The following is a 19,507-nucleotide window of genomic DNA, read 5'->3' as shown; positions in this document are numbered from 1 at the left end:
CTTAATTTCAATATTAAGGGCTCAAATTTTCACAATAATTTTTTTATGTCATCCCAAATAATATTTTCACAGTATCGTTAAAAAAAAAATAGTCGATTTTTTTGGCCCCGTCTAATATATTATTATATATAATTCTATATGGATATATATGCAAGATTATATATAATTATATATGATCATATATAGTTATATATAATTATGTATGATTATATATTATACGAACCCTAGGTCTCTGAAACTTCAACACAATATGTATTATATATATTTTTATTGATCCTAAAAATTTTTAATTGATCTCATTATATCGACTTTACTCCCATACCTCTTTAATTTACAAAAATTAAAAAAAATTTTAAAGTAATTTAAAAATTTGAATTAAATTTCACGCAAGCAGTTAGTATAATTAATTTCAACGTTAAACCCGTATATATACTTCCTGTATTTATCTTTATGGCAACATTGTATTAATAAATACAATGCAAATAAATACAATACATCTATAATTATCTTGTTCTTACTACATATTTATGTTGACCGTGAAAAGAGAAAGGCTTTATTACTTGTGATTCATCCAATCGCTTTATATATTGCAGCTGACAAGACTCTAAAAACTAGTTTTATCCAAACGTTACGACGTGATACTACGCTTTCATAACTTTTTTGTCGGCTCTCTATTGCAACTCAAATTTTAGCTTGAAAGAAGTTTGTTTTATTATTGAATTTTAACTAGTTATTCGAAAAATTAGTAATTGATTACAATCATGAAATTGAATATATTAACTGGATTTTTGTATATTTTACTTTTAATATCTTGTGAGTAAAAACTTTGTGATTCTTAGTAATAATCATCAGAACTTCTTGAATGAGTTCAATTTAACAAATTCCTATATATTTTTTATAATTTTCATTAGCGTTTGGAGAACTAATTTTTTTTTTTAAGTTTCTATTGTCAAAACATTTAACAATTGATAAAAAGTCAATATCGAACTATGTTAGAACTAACTAGAAACATAATTAGATTATTCAAAATTTTCAAATTTTAGTAGATTTCAGAGAAATCTAACTACGGTCTTTGTCCTCCCCTAGCGGATCCGTATACACCGTGTAAACTTAGTGTAAACTCGATATATACCTAGTGTCAGTGTAAATTAGGGGTTTATTTAGTTTACACTCGGTGAATATTGAGTATACACCAAATACACTCAAAGTTTACACTGAATTTACATGGTGTATATGCGCACGATATACACAAAGTTTACACCAAGTATCCACTAAAAAAAATTTTTGAAGTCCTCAGAACAAATTTTGTGAAGAAAATTTTTTTGAAAAAAGTTGAAATAAAAAAAAATCAAATTTTGAAAAAAAAATAAAATTTTCAGAAAAATTAAAAAAAAATATACACATAAGGTAAAAGACCCTGTTGTTGACCATGACTCAGTTTCTGACCTTTTCAACTTTTTTCTAACTTACTTGAAAAACTATAACTTTAACAAGAAAATCGATTTTTTCTTAATTTATAGTAATCTATTCTGAGCCTAATTAATGGCAATTTAAAAAACATAGAAATTATTATCTGAATAAAAAAAAATGATTTAGTCGTAGGTGGCTGAGGAAGCCATTTTTTAGGTGTAGTGTAGTCTAAGCAGTTGACGTTAGAAGGTGCAACAATTGAATCTGTGCACTAATTATCATGTCAGTCAAAAAATTTAATCTAAAATGTATGGATAGATCAATATATAATTAAAATTTATTTTTAACTAGGCTCAATTTTAAAGGTGTGATGAAGTTGTTGACCCTCAAATTTTAACCTACTACGAACGAGGTTATCTTTTTTATTACATGTCTATAAAATGTAAAAATAACAATATTTATAGTTTTATTAAATGATTTTTTATAATACATGTCTAAATTTACATGATATATTTATTTTTATAAATAAAAGCTCATATTTAGATCTTGAAAGTATGTTTTTGAAGTGATAAAATGGAGGAAAAAAAAATAAACCAGAGTAGTTTTAACAAATGATTTTAATTTTTTCATTTATTGTTTTATAGCATAACTAACTATAGTCAATTATTTATTTATTAATTAGTCAGAAGAAAAAAAAAAAATTTGTTATTTTTTGGATCACCCTAATATATATATATTTATGTAATATAACGGACTTTTGAAGACACGATTGCGTCTACAATTCTTATCCGATCTTACACTGTTAAAAGAATTGTTTGAATTTTCAATACATTGTATATAACGCAATAAACACATACATTTGTGCTTGAAATTTCATTACTAATTTCATATAGAATTTAAAATACATGTTTTTGAATTTTCAAAGTAACACTTTGGATTTTCAAATACTTCTTTTTGAATTTTCAAATACTTTTTTTTTAATATTCAAATACTTTTTTTTTAATATTCAAATACTTTTTTTTGAATTTTCAAATACTCTTTTTTTAATTTTCAAATACTTTCTTTTTAATTTTTAAATAAATGTATTTGAAAATCTGAAGCGTTTATTTGAAAATTCAAAAGCGTGTATTTTAAATTCTATACGATCGTTACAATGAAATTTCAAACACAATTGTATGTGTTCATTGCGTTATATACAATGTTTTAAAAATTCAAACAATTATTTTAACAGTGTATATCACATTTAATACTGTATTATTTTATCATTTATCATGCTGTCAATGGTGTTCAGTTCAGTCACAAGTTTTGTTAACTTTTTATTATTAAGGAATGAAAAACTTAACAATAAAAAGTCTGAGGTACACCGCTCACATTACTCACACAGATAATATATATTTCACTACACAATCCTGGATTACTGAACGCGCAGCACGTCACGCGCAGAAATTTCATATACAAGCATTTGAATTTTCAAATAAGTATTATGAAATTTCAATTGAAATTATTAAAATTCAATATGTCTTAGAATTTTCAATACTTGCTTTGAAAATTAAAAAAACAAGTATAAATTTTAAGTACGTATATTAAAATTTATATTTTTTATCTTAATTTTCAATACCAGCTTGATTATTGAATAACGTATATTAAATTTGAAGTTTTTTTTTATTGAAAATACAATTCAAATATCTAGTTATAAAAATTTAATTTCTTTTGTATTGTAATTTTCAAATTATTTTTAACAGTGTAATGATTTTTGGAAAAAATCCGTTTTTAATCACTTTTAAAGTCCATATAACTTTAAAACTAAACCTTATAGATAATTTCTGTAAAAAGTATTTTAGAGGTTGACTAATAAGCTTTATTTTATGACCTTAAACTTTATATTTTGACCATTTCTTCCAATAGTATGATAGCCTTGAAAATTTTAATGGAATCAAAAAATGTTGAAAATATGGTTTTCATTCCACATAACTTATGCTTGTGCCATTATAATCCAGTTTTGTCAGTTATATTTTATTGCGCACAAAATAATCTGTAAATTTCACTGCTATTTTATATTTTAAAAGTATTTCTTTGATTAATTATGATGTATCAAATGTACTTCTAATCCCTATGATTATCACTGGTCTTGTCATTACGATAGCGCACACAGTTCTTATCGAATTTTAATGAAATTTTTTACATTCATTTTATCGGCGATTACCTTGATCAAGTTCAAGGATGGGCTGAATCGTTCGAATAGTTTTGAAATTATGGCTGTTTTAAATTTTCATGATTTTTTGATTATTTCTTCCAATAATTTGATAGACTAACATGAATCGCAAGATATGTATGTATGAAACTTTTTATATAGATCAATTGGAAAATCTACCTTCCATTGTTTATTTTCTAGATCGTCTCATTGTTTATTTTCTAGATCGTGATAAATACACATCTGAAGATAGACACGGTTAACATTCAAAAAGCACAGAAAATTTCAGTATATATACCTGCCAGAATTTCGAATTTTGATTTCTAAACCAGGTAAAAAAATATTTAGAAAAAAAAATAATAAAAAACCAGCATAAACCATGCCATGTTTATGTCGATTATGTACGGCTGAGTATAAAGTTTTATATAAGAAAAGTCGGATCTTTTCTCTCGATCACTCTCATGAGACTACTTGCAAGTAGATAAACAGTACTCGGCTGCCCAATTTCAAAACACTAACTGACAAAAATAAAATTTTTGAATAAAGCAACCCTGATAAGGATTTGATGAGGATATCTTAGTAAGGGCCTGAGAAGGTAATTCTGATAAGGATTTGAATAAGGATATCCTGACGAGGTCCTGATCAGGAACTCGTCAAGTTGACCTGATGGCAAATGACTTTTTTTTTAATGAGGATTGCCGGATGAAGACCTGATAAGGAACTCGTCAGGTTTGCCCTAATAAGGAAAACCTTATATTAACCTGACAAGGTCCTTATGGTACTTCAGGCAAATTCAGGAAAAAATTCTAGTCGGGAATTGCTGCAGTTATTTCCCGTAAAATGACGGTAAATAGGCCATAATTTGCAGTGGATTGGCCGGCATTTAGGACGATTAACCTCAATTAACGGTTAATTAACCTCAATGTACGGTGGATTTAGCGTATGACATCTGTTGCAAACTCAATATCTGAGGATTAAACTAAAATTTATTTCTTTTCCTTCCCTGAAAATTTTCAATGTTTGTAGCAGGAAGTTAGAAAATTGTAAATCTAATCAAAAATTTCTGAGAATTTAATGCATCATTTATCATTATTAAATCAAGCCTTATAAAATTTTATATTTCAACGAGCATTATACCTACAGATATAAAGTGAACAATTGCATTCAATTTGTATTTTATGGTACTTAAATCAACGCTTTAAGTAGCAAGTAGTTTACTACTATCTTGTATACGTATTATCCAATTTAAATTAAATGATAAATTACAGAAATAAACGCTATGTATACATATATGTGACATATTTATATCAATGAAAAGTAATTTAATTTGTTTTTAATTTTATATAACATTTTTCTCAAATAAAAATTATACTGTTAGAGAATGAAAATTGACTGCTTCAATAATGGTAATGATTGCTATCCATCTCTTAAAAATGTGCTTAATCCTGAAGGGGCATAAATCGATGTCCTCAGTAAAAAAACTTCTTGATTACAGTTTTAGAACTTTTAAGAAACGTAAAACACACTCGTGAACTGATTTTTTTTACCCTAAAAAATATTTAAACATGAATAGTTTACAGATTTTAAATTCTTGTTTCAGATATAGGGGAGCATGGGGCACGAAGGCCCCCCTCAAAAATTAAGTAAAAAATTTTTTTTTTATTTTCCGTCAAGTTATGACCTCTATAATGTTTTTTATTATATTTCAGTTCAATATGGGATATGTGGAGCAAAATGGACCACTCGAAAAAAAAATTGTAACGAAAAAATTATTTTTATTTTATTTTCCGTCAAGTTATTTTTTTCGTTACAATTTTTTTTTAATGATCCATTTTACCCCCCATATCACATATTGACCTGAAATATAATAAAAATATTATAGAGGTCATAACTTGACGGAAAATAAAAAAAAAAATCTGTCTATCGGTTGACCCTGCGAGCCAGCCCTAACACTTCCCGCTGTTTTCGAGCTCCTTGATCTCTAAAACATTGTTGTGCATACACCCAGGTAGGAAAGAACAACTGGGCAAGGTTTGGACCAAGCCTTGGCCAAGCGTCACTAGGATTATGCAAGGCTTGGCACGTGCCTTGGCTGAGCATTAGGCCAAGGATTGGTCCAAGCCTTGGATGATAACCATGTCCCAAGCCTTGGGAAACAAAATATCAAGCCTCGGCCGAGTCTTGGGAAACGAAAAATTGAGCCTTGGCCAAGGCTTGGGAAACAAAATATCAAGCCTCAGCCGAGTCTTGGGAAACGAAAAATTGAGCCTTGGCCAAGGCTTGGGAAACAAAAAATCAAGCCTCGGCCAAACCTCGGGAAGCAAAAAATCTAAGGCTCACCCTATGCTCGATCTCAAATGTTATTATTTAAATTAATAAATATAACTAAAAAAAAGTTTGATCACACTTTTATCAACATTACATTGAATTGTAATTAACTAATTACTGAATTAATGGGAAATAACGAATAAAATTATTTGGGGGCTACCGGGGTTCGAACTGAGATCCTTCTGATTACTAGGCCGGGACGCTATCCACTGTGCTAAATCTGATGTCCAAATAATCATGATTTTTTTGCTTGTTAATTATTTAAATACAATTTAATTTAAAAATATTAAATCGTAAACATGGGGTGAAATGTAGTTTTATTTAATGAACTTAAAATTGTCTGATGAGTAATGACATATTTATATCAATTTGTAATTTTATGATTTGATATAAATGAATAATTTAATGCAAAATAATCTGTAATCTAAAAAATCAAAAAACACGTTTTTTGGGTTCACAATAATGACAAATAAAAAATATCGAATTGTTATTTTTTATTAAATAACAATTAGTAATTAAGCTAATCGAGGGGAAACGATTTATTACACCTAAAAAAATTTTTTTTGAGTATTATAAAACCAAAAATAATTGTCAAGAGAAAGAAATATATTCTTAATGTTGAAAACAATTTAATAAAAAAAAAAAATTATCATTTTTTGGAGAGGGGCCTCTCTGCCCCACAAAAAAAAATTTTTTTTTGCCTTCGTATCCACCAATGATGTGAAATGTAATTTTTCTTTATGTATATTACATATAAAAAATTTGAATTTAATGAAATTTGATCAACTTTCAGAATTTTTTTTTTCAACTTTTTTAAAGGATACCCCATTTTGACCGCCAAAAATAAAAATTTCATGTTAACTAAAGTTTTGTGCATAGCAATAACTAATTAAATGAAAATTATTGTATATCAAATAATTTTACTTTTTAAAAAATTTCAACTCTTGATATTAATCGTATACTCGGTAGACCGTTATGCCCTGGTCTTCTCTGTATACATATATATAGATACATGCAAAGTTGATAATTTTAATATTAAATAAAAATTTAACCCAGGCTGAGGCATTGGCCAATGGTCAGCTGCCAAGGCTCGGCTTGACAAAAATTAAACTATCGGACCTAGCCTCGGCCGATCCTCGGGCCGATGGTCAGCGGCCAAGCCTCGATTTAACAACAATTAAACTATCGGGCCTGGCCCTGGCCGAGGCTCGGGCCAATGGTCAGCGGCCAAGGCTCGATTTAACAAAAATTTAACTATCGGGCCTGGCCCTGGCCGAGGCTTGGGCCAATGGTCACTACCCAAGGCTCGGCTAAATTTAATGAAACCATTGGACCAAGCCTCGGCCAGGGCTTGGCCCAATGGTCAGCTGCCGAAGCTTGGCAAGTGACAACAGGGCCAAGGCTCGGCCTATCGTCAGCCTTGGCGATTCCTACCTGGGCATTTTCGTGCTCTTCGAGCTCGAAGATACCTTTGTTTCCCTTTTTTATGAGCTTTTCAGGCTCAACAGGGTTACGTTTTATGTTAAAGTTTAAAAATTTAGAATCTAAAATAATAAATGAATGAGAATTTTTTATATTTGTTCACAATTATGTTCAATAATTAGCTCAAAAATAAGTATTTACGTGATACGTTGTATTTATATCGTGTAAGTATATCCTGATACGAGCGAACATAACGATTTTTAGGCAATCACTTCCAATGACTTATATAAAGAAGAACATATTAGTTTTTAATAATTTTGTTCAGTAATTATTATGTTATTCAATGAAAAAAGCAGATATTGATTTAACATTTATTATTCCGTTGACGATATCTCTCGAACGGATTATCTGATTGGGACGTTCTTGGCAGCAATCGAATGATTTTATCGAGTTCTAGAGCTGATTAGATTTTGGAATTGATCGATTCGATAGTTTCCGAAATATTCACGAAAAACGAAAAAAACGATTTTTTTTCATTCTTTCGTCGACGATATCCCTCGAACAAATTATCCGAATGAGACAATTGAAGTGGTAATCGGCGCGTTTTATGGAGACCCAGAGCTGATAAAATTTTGTGAATGATTGGTTCAGTCGTTTCGACGATATTTGCAAGAAACCGTTTTCCACTATTTCTTTCGTCAACAATATCTTTCGAACGGATTATCTGATTGAGACGTTCTTGGCGGCAATCAAATGATTTTATCGAGTTCTAGAGCTGATTGGATTTTTGAATTGATCGATTCGATAGTTTCCGAAATATTCACGAAAATCGAAAAAAACGATTTTTTTTCATTCTTTCGTCACGATATTTCTCGAACGGATTGTCCGATTGAGACGGTTGAGGTGGCAATTGAACGCTTTTATCGAGTTCTAGAGCTGATTAGATTTTTGAATTGATCGATTTGATAGTTTCCGAAATATTCACGACAAACGAAAAAAAAAACGATTTTTTGTTTTTTCCTATTTCTTAAATATCTCAGAGTCTATTTGACTAAATGGTCTAAAATTTTGTTGAAAATCTAAGTTTAGAAAATATCTTTCGAATGCTGCAAGAACCATCTAAATCGGTTCATTCATCAAAAAGATATAAGAGGTTTACATCCACACACACACACACACACACACACACATACACATACACATACATACATACATACAGACATCGCTCTGAAAATGTCAGAATAGCATCCTAGCACCTTCAAATGTCGACATATGATGAAAATCCGGTTTTTGAAAATCGGGGTGAAACCAATAACTTCCCGAATTTTTTGAAAATCGTCGATTTTCTCAGCGGGAAGTTAAAAATTTTTTTATAATTTTTTGGGGAGGAGGTCTTCGTGCCCAAGAAAAAAAAATTTTTTTTTCGTTTTTTTGCAAAATTTCGACATTCTTCTGAAATAGACGGAAAATAAACGAATTTTATGGTTAAAAGCCACAAAAAGAAAAAACCGGCTTAAGGGGGCCTTCGTGCCCCAGGCTCCCTTATTTCCTTTCAAAATGGATTGAATATAGGGGAGGGTGGGGCAGAGCGGCCCCCCTAAGCCAATTATTATTTTTTGTGGCTTTCAAACATAAGATCAACGGAATATAGTATAGTGCCGGATAGCTCAACTGGTAGAGCACTCGGCGCGATACCGAATTGGTCTGGGTTCGATTCCCAGTTCGGGCTATCTATATTTTTCTCAATTTATCTATAAATTGTCTTATTGAGAGGTTTGCATGTTTAGGTTTCCACTATATAAAAATGGTTTGCTTTTGTCCTATTTCGAACAAATTTATGGACATTTTGCCAAAATTCTGAAAAAAAAAAAATTTTTTTTGTGGGGCAGAGCGGCACCATTTTATATAGTGGAAACCTAAACATGCAAACCTCTCAATAAGACAATTTATAGATAAATTGAGAAAAATATAGATAGCCCGAACTGGGAATCGAACCCAGACCAATTCGGTAACGCGCCGAGTGCTCTACCAAAAAGTGATAAAAAAAATTTTTTTTTTTCGTTTTTTTTTTTTTTAATTGTTTTCATCATTAAGAATGTATTTCTTTCTCTTGACAACTATTTTTGGTTTTATATTACTCGAAAAAAAATTTTTAAAGTGTAATAAATCGTTCACTCTCGATTACCTTAATTAATAATTGTTATTTAATAAAAAAAAAAATCAATTCTATAGTTTTACTTTATTTCAAAAATTTATCAACTAAAAAAAAAATTTAATTTTTATAAATTTGTAGTGACCAAATTTGCCTCTTACATAGAGAAACGGCCGAAAAATATGAAAAAATAATTTTTTCGGAAGTTTCGGCTGGTCCATTTTGCCCCAGGTGTTATGCGTAGGGCTAGAAATGAGGAATTATACTAATTTTTTTTTAATTTAACGATAAAAATATGAAAAAATCACTTTTTCAAAATTTTGGGCTTGTCCATTTTTCCCCAAATGTCATGCGTAGGGGTAAAAATGCGCAACCATATCGGATTTATAGTAATTAGTCGAAAAAAAAAAATTTTTTTTTTTGATCAAAATTTCAGGGGGGCCGCTCTGCCCCACCCTCCCCTACGTAGATCTAAATTTTAAAATAGTCTACATAGATCTACGAAGAGCTATGTAGATATCCCATTTATTGGGGTAGTAAGGTTAATTTGATACAAAAAAAAACATATTTTTGATAAATTTTCCCAACGACACAGTTAATATATTCATTTCTATAATTGCTACAAAATTAAATATTCTATAAAAGTTTTATTAATATTTATGACGAAAAAAGTTCCATTGCGGTGCCCCTTATAACTTATCACTGGATCATCTGAAATCAAAAAAACAAAAAGATTTTATTAATTGATAAATTTTGCAGGCAGCAACGTCTAGTTTTTATTTCTTTATTGATTTTTCACTTTTTTACAGCACTTAAAAGTCAAAATACTGATTTGTTATTAAAAAATTGAAAATGTTGCTATTTTAAAATACGTTAAAATTAAAAAAAAAAATTGACATCATTACCTCGTCATTTATGTAAAGAAAGAGTGTGTAAAATTTGGAAAAGATCAGTGTAGTAGATTTTGGGCTATAGTGGGCACCGACTCTGAGAAAGCTAAGTGTAAGAAAAACGCATTTAAAAGTTTCAAAGATTTTTACACCACAAGAATATTATTTTTAACTTCCCGCTAAGAAAATTGAAAATTTTCAAAAATTCAGGAAGTTATTGGTTTCGGTCCGATTTGCAAAAACCGAATTTCTATCAAATTTGGACGTTTTGAGGTTCTAGGAAGCTATCCTGACTAATTTCACGATGATGTCCGAGTGTATGTATGTGTGTACGTACGTATGTATGTATGTAAATATTCATAACTCTTGAACGGATGAACCGATTTTGATCGTTGAGGTGTCATTCGACGCGGCTTGTTAATGTCTTGAGGTCGTATCAATTTGAACTTAATCGGTAGGGTGCGTTCAGAGATATTTCAAAAATAAAATTTTTTCAAAAATGTTTTATTTGGATAACTTTTAACTTGCTCGATGGATTGATTCCAAAATCTAATCAGCTCTAAAACTCTATAAGCTGCGTCGAATGCCACCTCAACCATCAAAATCGGTTCATTCGTTCAAGAGAAACCGTTGACGAAAGAATTCAAAAAAAATTTTTTCCTTGTTTTTTTTTAAATATCTAAAAAACGGCTAAATAAATCGAATTCAAAATTCGACCAGCTTTAGAACTTGATAAAACACGTCGATTGCCACCTCAACCATCAAAATCGGTTATTTCGTTCGCGAGATATCGTGGGAGAAAGAAATGCTAAAAAATGGTTTTTTACAAAACAATGGCATACAAAAGTATTTGCGAGCTCGAAGAGCTCGAAAATATATTCACAATAATGTTTTCGAGTTCAGCGAGCTCGAAAACAGCGGGAAGTTTTGGGGCTGGCCCGCAGGGTCAACTGACCGATTTTTTTTTCTTTTTTTCTTTACTTACACTGGATCATTGATGCCAGCTCCATAAAGCGAAGGGCTTTCGACTAGGATGTCTAGTGCATCTTTTTGTTCTCGTCGATGACGATTTGTCTACCTTTGTCTACCTTCTTTGGCTTTTCTTTGGCAGCTTCTTGCTTCACTCGGCTTATTCGAATGCTGTCTACTTTCCACGCTCACTCATGAGAACTTCTCCCGGTTTTGATTTCTACACAGAAAAAACAGATATCTTGAGTCAAGAAAATATTTTTAAAGACAATCGTTTTCGGGAACCAAGTCAAGATTTTCTTGAGCCAAGAGAATTCGTCTTGGTTGGAGAAGATTTCTACTTTATCTGAGAAAATTTAGGTCTCCAAAAAAATTTTCTTGAATCAAGAATATTTACCTTCAATCGAGAATTTTTAACTTCCCGCTGAGAAAATCGACGATTTTCAAAAAATTCGGGAAGTTATTGGTTTCACCCCGATTTTCAAAAACCGGGTTTTTATCATATGTCGATATTTGAAGGTGCTAGGATGCTCTTCTGATATTTTCAGAGCGATGTCTGTATGTGTGTGTGTGTGTGTGTGTGTGTGTGTGTGTGTGTGTGTGGATGTAAACATCTCATATCTTTTTGATGAATGAACCGATTTAGATGGTTCTTGCGGCATTCGAAAGATATTTTCTGAACTTAGATTTTAAAAAAAATTTTAAACCATTTGGTCAAATAAACTCTGAGATATTTGAGAAATACGAAAAAAAAAAATTTTTTTTTTTTCGTTTTTTTTGGATATTGTGAAAACTGTTGGATCGATCAATTCCAAAATCTAATCAGCTCTAGAACTCGATAAAAGCTTTCGATTGCCACCAAGAACGTCTCAATCAGATAATCCGCTCAAAAGATATCGTCGACGAAAGAAACAGTAGGAAACGGTTTTTTGCAAATATCGTCGAAACAACAAAACCAATCATTCCCAAAATTTTATCAGCTCAAGACCTCAATGAAACACGTCGATTGCTACCTCAACCATCTTAATCGGTCAATTCGTTTACGAGATATCGTTGATTAAAAAAATAGTGAAAAACGTTTTTTTTCAGATATCTACAGAAAAATTGAATCATTCGATTTTAAAATCTAATCAGCTCTAGAACTTAAAAAACGCGTCGATTGCTGCCTCAACCATCAAAATCGGTTAATTCGTTCGCGAGATATCGTGGGAGATAGAAATGCTAAAAAATGTTTTTTTAAAAAACAATGGCATACAAAAGTATTTTCGAGCTCGAAGAGCTCGAAAATGTATCCACAATAATGTTTTCGAGCTCAACGAGCTCGAAAACAGCGGGAAGTTTTGGGGCTGGCCCGCAGGGTTAACCGATAGACCGATTTTTTTTTTTTTTAGTTTTTTATTGATTTCTTAGAGACGACTTGAACGATTGACTTTAAAATCTAATCAGCTCTAGAACTCACTAAAACGCGTCGATTGCCGCCTTAGCCATCTCAATCGGATAATTCGTTCGAGAGTTATCGCGGGCGAAAGAAATGGTAAAAAACGGTTTTTTGCGAATATCTTTGAAACAGCTAAACTCAACGATTCCGAAATTTGATCAGTTTTAGAATTCGTTGAAACGCGTCGATTGCCACCTCAACTATCAAAATCGGTCAATTCGTTCCTGAGATATCGTGGGAGAAAGAAATGCTAAAATCGGTTTTTTTTCGAAAACAATGGAATACAAACGTATTTTCGAGCTCGAAAATGTATCCACTACAATGTTTTCGAGCTCAAGGAGCTCGAAAACAGCGGGAAGTTTTGGGGCTGGCCCGCAGGGTCAACCGATAGACAGATTTTTTTTTTTTTGTGTGCATCTCTTTCATAAACACCAGTAAAACAAAGCAGCCGTCATTAAAAATACATGCTGCTACATTTGCTGCGATTTCCAAAAATATTTGAGAAACCATTCACAATTTTTGGAGTAATTTTCCAACCGATTTGGTTGAAACTCTCATTGTTGTTTTGAATGAAGCCTCCAACACATCGCAGTAATTTTTTTATCACACTTCACGCACTTCACAAAAGTTGTAGTCGAAAAAAACAAGCACAAAATCCACGACTCTATAATGTTTTTCAGAATCCTCTGCCACGCCTTAAGAAATGTTCATTTTTATTTTTTTTTGTTGACGCAATGCTTGCTTGTACATCGTCCTTCTTGCGTTTGTGTAGAGGTACTTTATTTCTCGGTCTATACAATCTTGACTGCCCCATACAAAGACGCCGTTATTGGAAAAAATGCCGTAGGTTGGCCGATGTCTGACTGCCGTCGCTCGGCCAAGCATTAGCAATTAGTAATGGCCCAAACCTGATTAATTACCACCAGCCGTTTAATTTTTTACCAAGATAGCGTAGGCAAATCAAAATGAGTTTTTAATAAAATTTTTGAATGTAAATGATATGGTATTACTGGTTTCATATCAGAATGTGACTTTCCATAGAGGAAACGCCAGTCGTATAACGCTGCCGATGGCTGGTCAATGAATGGCTACTTATGATTGGCCGATTATCGGTTCACAACGTTGGGCTACTGTTGCTGAATCAGTGTTCAATGATTGATTTTTGTTAATTGAAAAAATCTACTAATCGATTATTAATTATTCAAATAACTTGTTATTATAGTTTTCTGTAATTAATAATTATTTATTTTTGAAGTAAACTAAGTTTTAATTAATAAATATTTCAATTTTCCGATTAAAGCTATTTACAACTAACAATTTATATATTTTTTAGTTTGTTATTATTTGCAATCAACAACCGCAATTTTATAACTTTACTTACGAAAATTAATTTAATCAAAAAATAAGTCATAAATTGTTATAATAAATGTCATTTTTAATAATGGTGGTAGAGCAAGATAATTCAACGGGTGTGGCCCGAGTCGAAATCTGAAATGTGGTTTTAGCCTAGATAGCCTCAATTCTTTTGTTAACAGGCTTGCCGCTCGCAGTTGAACTGTAATTATGATCTCCATGCCCCCAAAGTAGCATTGGGAAGGTAAAAACATACTTCCAAAGTGATTTTAGAACTGTATTTTATCCTCCATAGCCTAAAATTTTGATTTAAGACTATACTTGTTGGACTTATAAATTTTTCGACTTTTGTCACTCGATTGAATTTTTCTAAGTCCAAAAAATATTATTTTGGACTTAGAAAAATTCAAGCGAGTAACAAAAGTTGAAAAATTTCTAAGTCCAAAATAAAATTGTAAAATTATTCTGGACTTGAAAATTTTTCGACGCTTGCAAATCCATTGAATTTTTTTAAGTCCGAAATTTTTTCTCGTTTATGTTTATTTAAACCTGACAGCTTTGAAATTTCAATGAGGTATTTATAGATGTTAATGCTGATCCAAAATCATCCTATGTAAACTCAGAAATAACTAACACAACTGGCACAAAATACAATAATACTTATAACGATATTTATAATCAGTACTACGATCCGTATTGTGAACCAATATGCGATCAGCCATCTTTTTAGTGTTTGTAATATTAAAAATTGTTAAACCAAAAATTATTTATGTATTGGATTAATAACTAAATCAGTCTTAACAATAAAGACATTTTTATTATTTAAGAGATGAAAAATCAATTAATACAATATTTTCAATGATAAATTTTTTGGTTGCTTTTGATTTCATTAATTTTATATTATCTAGATTATAATTTATACTTGGATCGTTATTGATATTTATATAGCTAATACTAGCGCCAATAATTCCCTGACTAGAAAAAAAATTTCTTTGATAAATTAAAGTGATAGGCAATTATTTCGATTCCGAAATCAATTATTTTTTTTTTTGCATGCGTCATTGTTTTCACTTATTTTATCGATACTGTAAATTAATCTATAAATATTTGTAATGTTTTTGATATAAAAATTCGCGCCTATGGCAGTCATTTTAATCTCATATTTAATACCCCCTTCGCCCCTTTGTTCCCCTTATCTACCAACGAAATCTGATAACGATCTTGTCCACCATTAAAAAGTAGGTTTTGGAGGGTATTTTACATTCCTGCCGACTGTAAATTTACCCTACATTTGGTAAAAGCGAACAAAACTCCCAAAGTTAGGTCAAATTTACAGTTTTGCTCAATAGCATGCCTTATTGCTCGAATGTGATTTTACTCTCAATACCCTCATATATTGTCATCCCAACAAGAGAATGCACCTCGGGTGTCGTCGGTTTTTACTCCCACTCTGGGTATTTTATGTGTCAAATGTTCTCCCACTTTTCTGTGCGCATGCGCAATTCATAAATGTTCGGTGGTGGGGGCGATTTCCGAGGTGCATTCTCTTACTGGGACCACTTTACTTATAATTTCAGCGTCAATAACCTAACTTAGACTATGGAGGTCAAATCCACACTTCAAATTTTGACTCGGGCCGCAACACGAAACTAAGCCGGAGAGGCGGAGAATTACAAATCCATATCTTCGTTAATTTTACTTCAATCGACTTTAAATTTTTACACAATTAGTCTTAATGTGATGTGCATTAATATAAAAAAAATTAGAAAAAAAAGAAAATCTTACTATCCCTTTATAAATCTATTTTAATCTACGAGAATCTATGCATATCACCGAAAATCTATGAATATAAACGAAGACCTACGAGAATCTTCAAAGTTATACGACATTAAAAAAATATTATGAGTAAAAGGTTTTAAAGAATTGCTTCGTGTAATTAACCATATAACATTTGCTACCTACAGTAAGGGACAATAAATAAATAAATAAACTTTGAGCTTAAATATGTTTACTTGAATGTTTTGATGAGTTTATGTATACATTTATAATAATTTTTTCATGTAGACATTGATGGTCGTAAGAGTAGCAGTAGTAGTAGACGTAGCGGAAGCAGTTCAGGGTCCCGATACTCAACAAGGACAACATCAAAACCGCGTCAGCAATCAGGTATTTTTTAAAACTTTGTTAAAATATTTTATCTTCTTTAATACTCATTAATCCTAAAATAATATTACAATTTCTGATCACACATGGGGATTCAATACAATTCATGAGTACAAAGAAAATCTAAACCTCATGAATACTTAATAGTCAAAAAATAAATCAACGATTAAAGATTATTCAAAACAATTAAAATTTTTAATCACTTTAAATACTCTTCAATCGCCAATGTACGATTCATGAATATTTGAAACAATTGAATAATTTTGAATCCTCATTAATCGTATTTTTTAATCAAGGCCGATTGCCACACAGGAAAAAAGTTATCTTGAGTCCAGAAAATATTTTTGAAGACAAACGTTTTCGGGAACCAAGTCAAGATTTTCTTAAGCCAAGAGAATTTGTCTTGGTTAAGAAAAATTCGTCTTGGTCGGAGAAGATTTCTACTTTATCTGAGAAAATTTAGGTCTCCAAAAAAATTTTCTTGAATCAAGAATATTTACCTTCAGTCGAGAATTTTTTTTTTCTGTGCATAAATATCGGAACAATGAGTTAACGAAGTACTAAAGAAACTTTATCAATAATTTACAATATCTTTCAGGTAGTTCAAGCCCAGGAACATATGGTTGGAACGTGCCACCAAAACAATCACAACCTATAAACACAAAAGCATCAGCACCATCTGAATCTATCTCCAAAAGTAGCGCTACCAACGTTCAATCCAGCTGGAAACCATCTGGTGGCTATAACTCACAGACAGGGACACCATATGGTAATTCAGGACAATCAAACCGTCAGCATAATTTAAACCAAGGTTATAATCCATCTGTAGGTTCAAATCAACACAATCTCCACCAAAATACCCACCATAATCCCAGTCACAGTCAAAATAATCCTGGAAGCTACAATGGATACAATTCACCCGGTTATCATCCATCACCAGGAATGAACAGTGGTTATCATCCATCGCCAGGAATGAATAGTGGTTATCATCCATCATACAATCAGCCTCATCAGCCATACAATCCGTATAACCCATCTTATGGACACTCATATACTCCAGGAACTGGATATAATCCACCAGTTGGTCATGCTCCTCAAACAATATTGGTCCAGTCAGCTGGACAGTCTTCCAGACCAGGAATCGGTCAATTAGCCAAAGAAGCACTTGTTTTTGCTGGTGTAAGTGCTGGTGTCAATGCCGTAGCTAATCGAATTATTCCCGGAGGAATTTATGGTGGCCATGGATATTCTAGCCATTCTGCAACTGCTGGAAATGCAGCTGTTCCACCTGTATCTCATACGCAGATCACCTATAATAATTATTATAACAATGGGAGTGTTCCTGAAAATCCAGTAGCACCAGCAGTAGCTCCAGCTCAAGCTCAAGCTCCCGTAGCAGCAGCTCCAGCTCAAGCTTCGGCAGCACCACCTCCAATAGTACCACTTGAAACTGATTTAAATCCTCGAAACAATTCTGATGTTCCAAGCACAGAATCCGCTAATGTACCGCCTAAAAATGAGGATGAAATGTTCCCAAGTCCACTTGGTAGCATAATTACAAAAAATGATATAGAAAAATTAACCGAAGATTTGTTTGAAAAGGATACAAATAATGCATTTAAATTTATCACGATGAATCTTCAAGGACAGAAGATGGATGACAGTACAAAAGATGATGCTAGTGAGCCACTATTGAAAGTTAAAGATGAGGCTTATGAAATACCGACGATTAAAACTATTATTGCACTTCACGATAATTACGATTTAGATATTAAAGTTAAAGAAGTAGTAACTTCAGAAGAAAGAAAAGAAGAAAGTGATTTTATCGATGCAATACTTGAAACAGATGTAATGAAGACAACGATGAAATTTTTAGCTGACAAAGGATATGTACCAAATGATGAGTATGAGTTTAAAGATACATTAAAGAGAATTTGGTTTTCACAGTTTAAAAGAATTGATGGAGAACCTGGTAGCTCGGGATTTGAAACGGTATTTTTGGCAGAGAAATTCGATGCAGAAATTATTGGAATGCATAATTGGATTTACTATGCAAAACGTGAAGAAGATAACAAATTAAATTATCTTGGATATATTAAACAAGCTCCACTTGGAGATGTAAGTAAATTTTTCTATTTATTTTTACTGATATTTTTCAATCTGATACAAATTGAAAACAATTTCGAACAGATAATTTTGTTTTTATGAATCCATTTTTTAACAATTTAATCAACTGAGCTGATGCACCAACCACTTAAAACAAACGGCCTTAAAAGCTATATAATGAATATGGACCTATATTTTATATTCATAAAAGTATGATTACAAAATTATAAAAGACGAACATAAAAAAACCCGTATGAATATAATATATATAGTCAAAATATATGTAAAAATATATGATAAATATCAGAAAATATATGTGGCCAATTTAACTACATTTTGTAATACATTTTTTTTTATAGTAAAATATATAATATTCATCATATACGAGTCCGTATATGTTTAGCATATATAAAATATATACGTCAATCGTTTCGTTAAGCTTTTTCAAAAATCGAATGTCAGTCAAAAAATGTTAATGATTTTCGTTTTATGATAAAAACTATTAAAATTTTTTTTTTCTCTCTTTGTATCAAATAATCATGTAAAATATCATTTTTCTTTGAGTAAATTACTTACAAAAAAATTTAATTTAATCAACTTCATTTAAAATCCAGAAATTTTTTTTTTTTACCTTTTTTAGGGGGTACCCCATTTTGCCCGCAAATTTGAAATTTTTTTTTTTTTCAACTGCAACTGAAAATTTTTTCTATTCACTTTATTAAAAAAAAAAAAAAAATTTTGCGTATTTGAGTCCTCGAAAACTTAGTATTTCCTTAAGTACCCCGTTTTGCCCGGCCTGGCCCTCCCCTACAGCTATATAACAATCTATCAGATTTTTTAAGCAGGAATGGTTAAAAGTACATTATTTTTAAAGCCTATAGGCTCGTTAGGTATACCTAATTGCGGTTACTTTTACTTAATAAAAATTCTACATTGTTCGGGTGAAAAACTAATACCTGATTAAAAACTTCAATTAATTCCGGTTAATTCCAATTACTAATCAATCGAAATAAATTGGCTTCATTATAAAAATGGAAAATTATTTCGAGATGAGCTAATTAACAACAATAAAATAATCTATCTTG

General features: G+C 31.2%; 2 protein-coding genes across 4 annotated transcripts in view; one reads left to right on the top strand and one right to left on the bottom strand.

Moving 5' to 3' along the window:
- Positions 1-611: 611 nt before the first annotated feature.
- Positions 612-19,507, top strand: part of LOC130677318 (endoribonuclease CG2145-like) — a 19,812-nt gene continuing 916 nt past the window's right edge. The window contains exons 1-4 of one of the 2 annotated variants that reach the window (XM_057484031.1): positions 612-813; positions 16,218-16,319; positions 16,915-17,085; positions 17,146-18,434. In XM_057484031.1, coding sequence (XP_057340014.1) covers positions 762-813; positions 16,218-16,319; positions 16,915-17,085; positions 17,146-18,434 — 1,614 coding nt within the window. In that variant the 5' untranslated portion in view covers positions 612-761. Of the gene's footprint in view, positions 814-16,217; positions 16,320-16,914; positions 18,435-19,507 lie in introns of both variants that reach the window. The other variant, XM_057484030.1, reaches the window with a different exon arrangement.
- Positions 10,085-19,507, bottom strand: part of LOC130677319 (DNA mismatch repair protein Mlh3-like) — a 23,852-nt gene continuing 14,429 nt past the window's right edge. Inside the window, exons 6-7 of one of the 2 annotated variants that reach the window (XR_008991574.1) lie at positions 11,379-11,582; positions 10,086-10,214 (exon numbers count right to left, since the gene is read on the bottom strand). Coding sequence is in view for 1 of the 2 variants with exons in the window: in XM_057484033.1 (XP_057340016.1) it covers positions 10,123-10,214 (92 nt within the window). In the remaining variant the exon portion in view is untranslated. Of the gene's footprint in view, positions 10,215-11,378; positions 11,583-19,507 lie in introns of both variants that reach the window. The other variant, XM_057484033.1, reaches the window with a different exon arrangement.

Source organism: Microplitis mediator, chromosome 11 (assembly GCF_029852145.1).
Source record: "Microplitis mediator isolate UGA2020A chromosome 11, iyMicMedi2.1, whole genome shotgun sequence".
In the NCBI taxonomy this organism is placed as follows: Eukaryota; Metazoa; Arthropoda; class Insecta; order Hymenoptera; family Braconidae; genus Microplitis; species Microplitis mediator.
The sequence above is the reverse complement of the archived record's forward strand: the minus strand, read 5'-3'. Positions and strand labels throughout refer to the sequence as shown.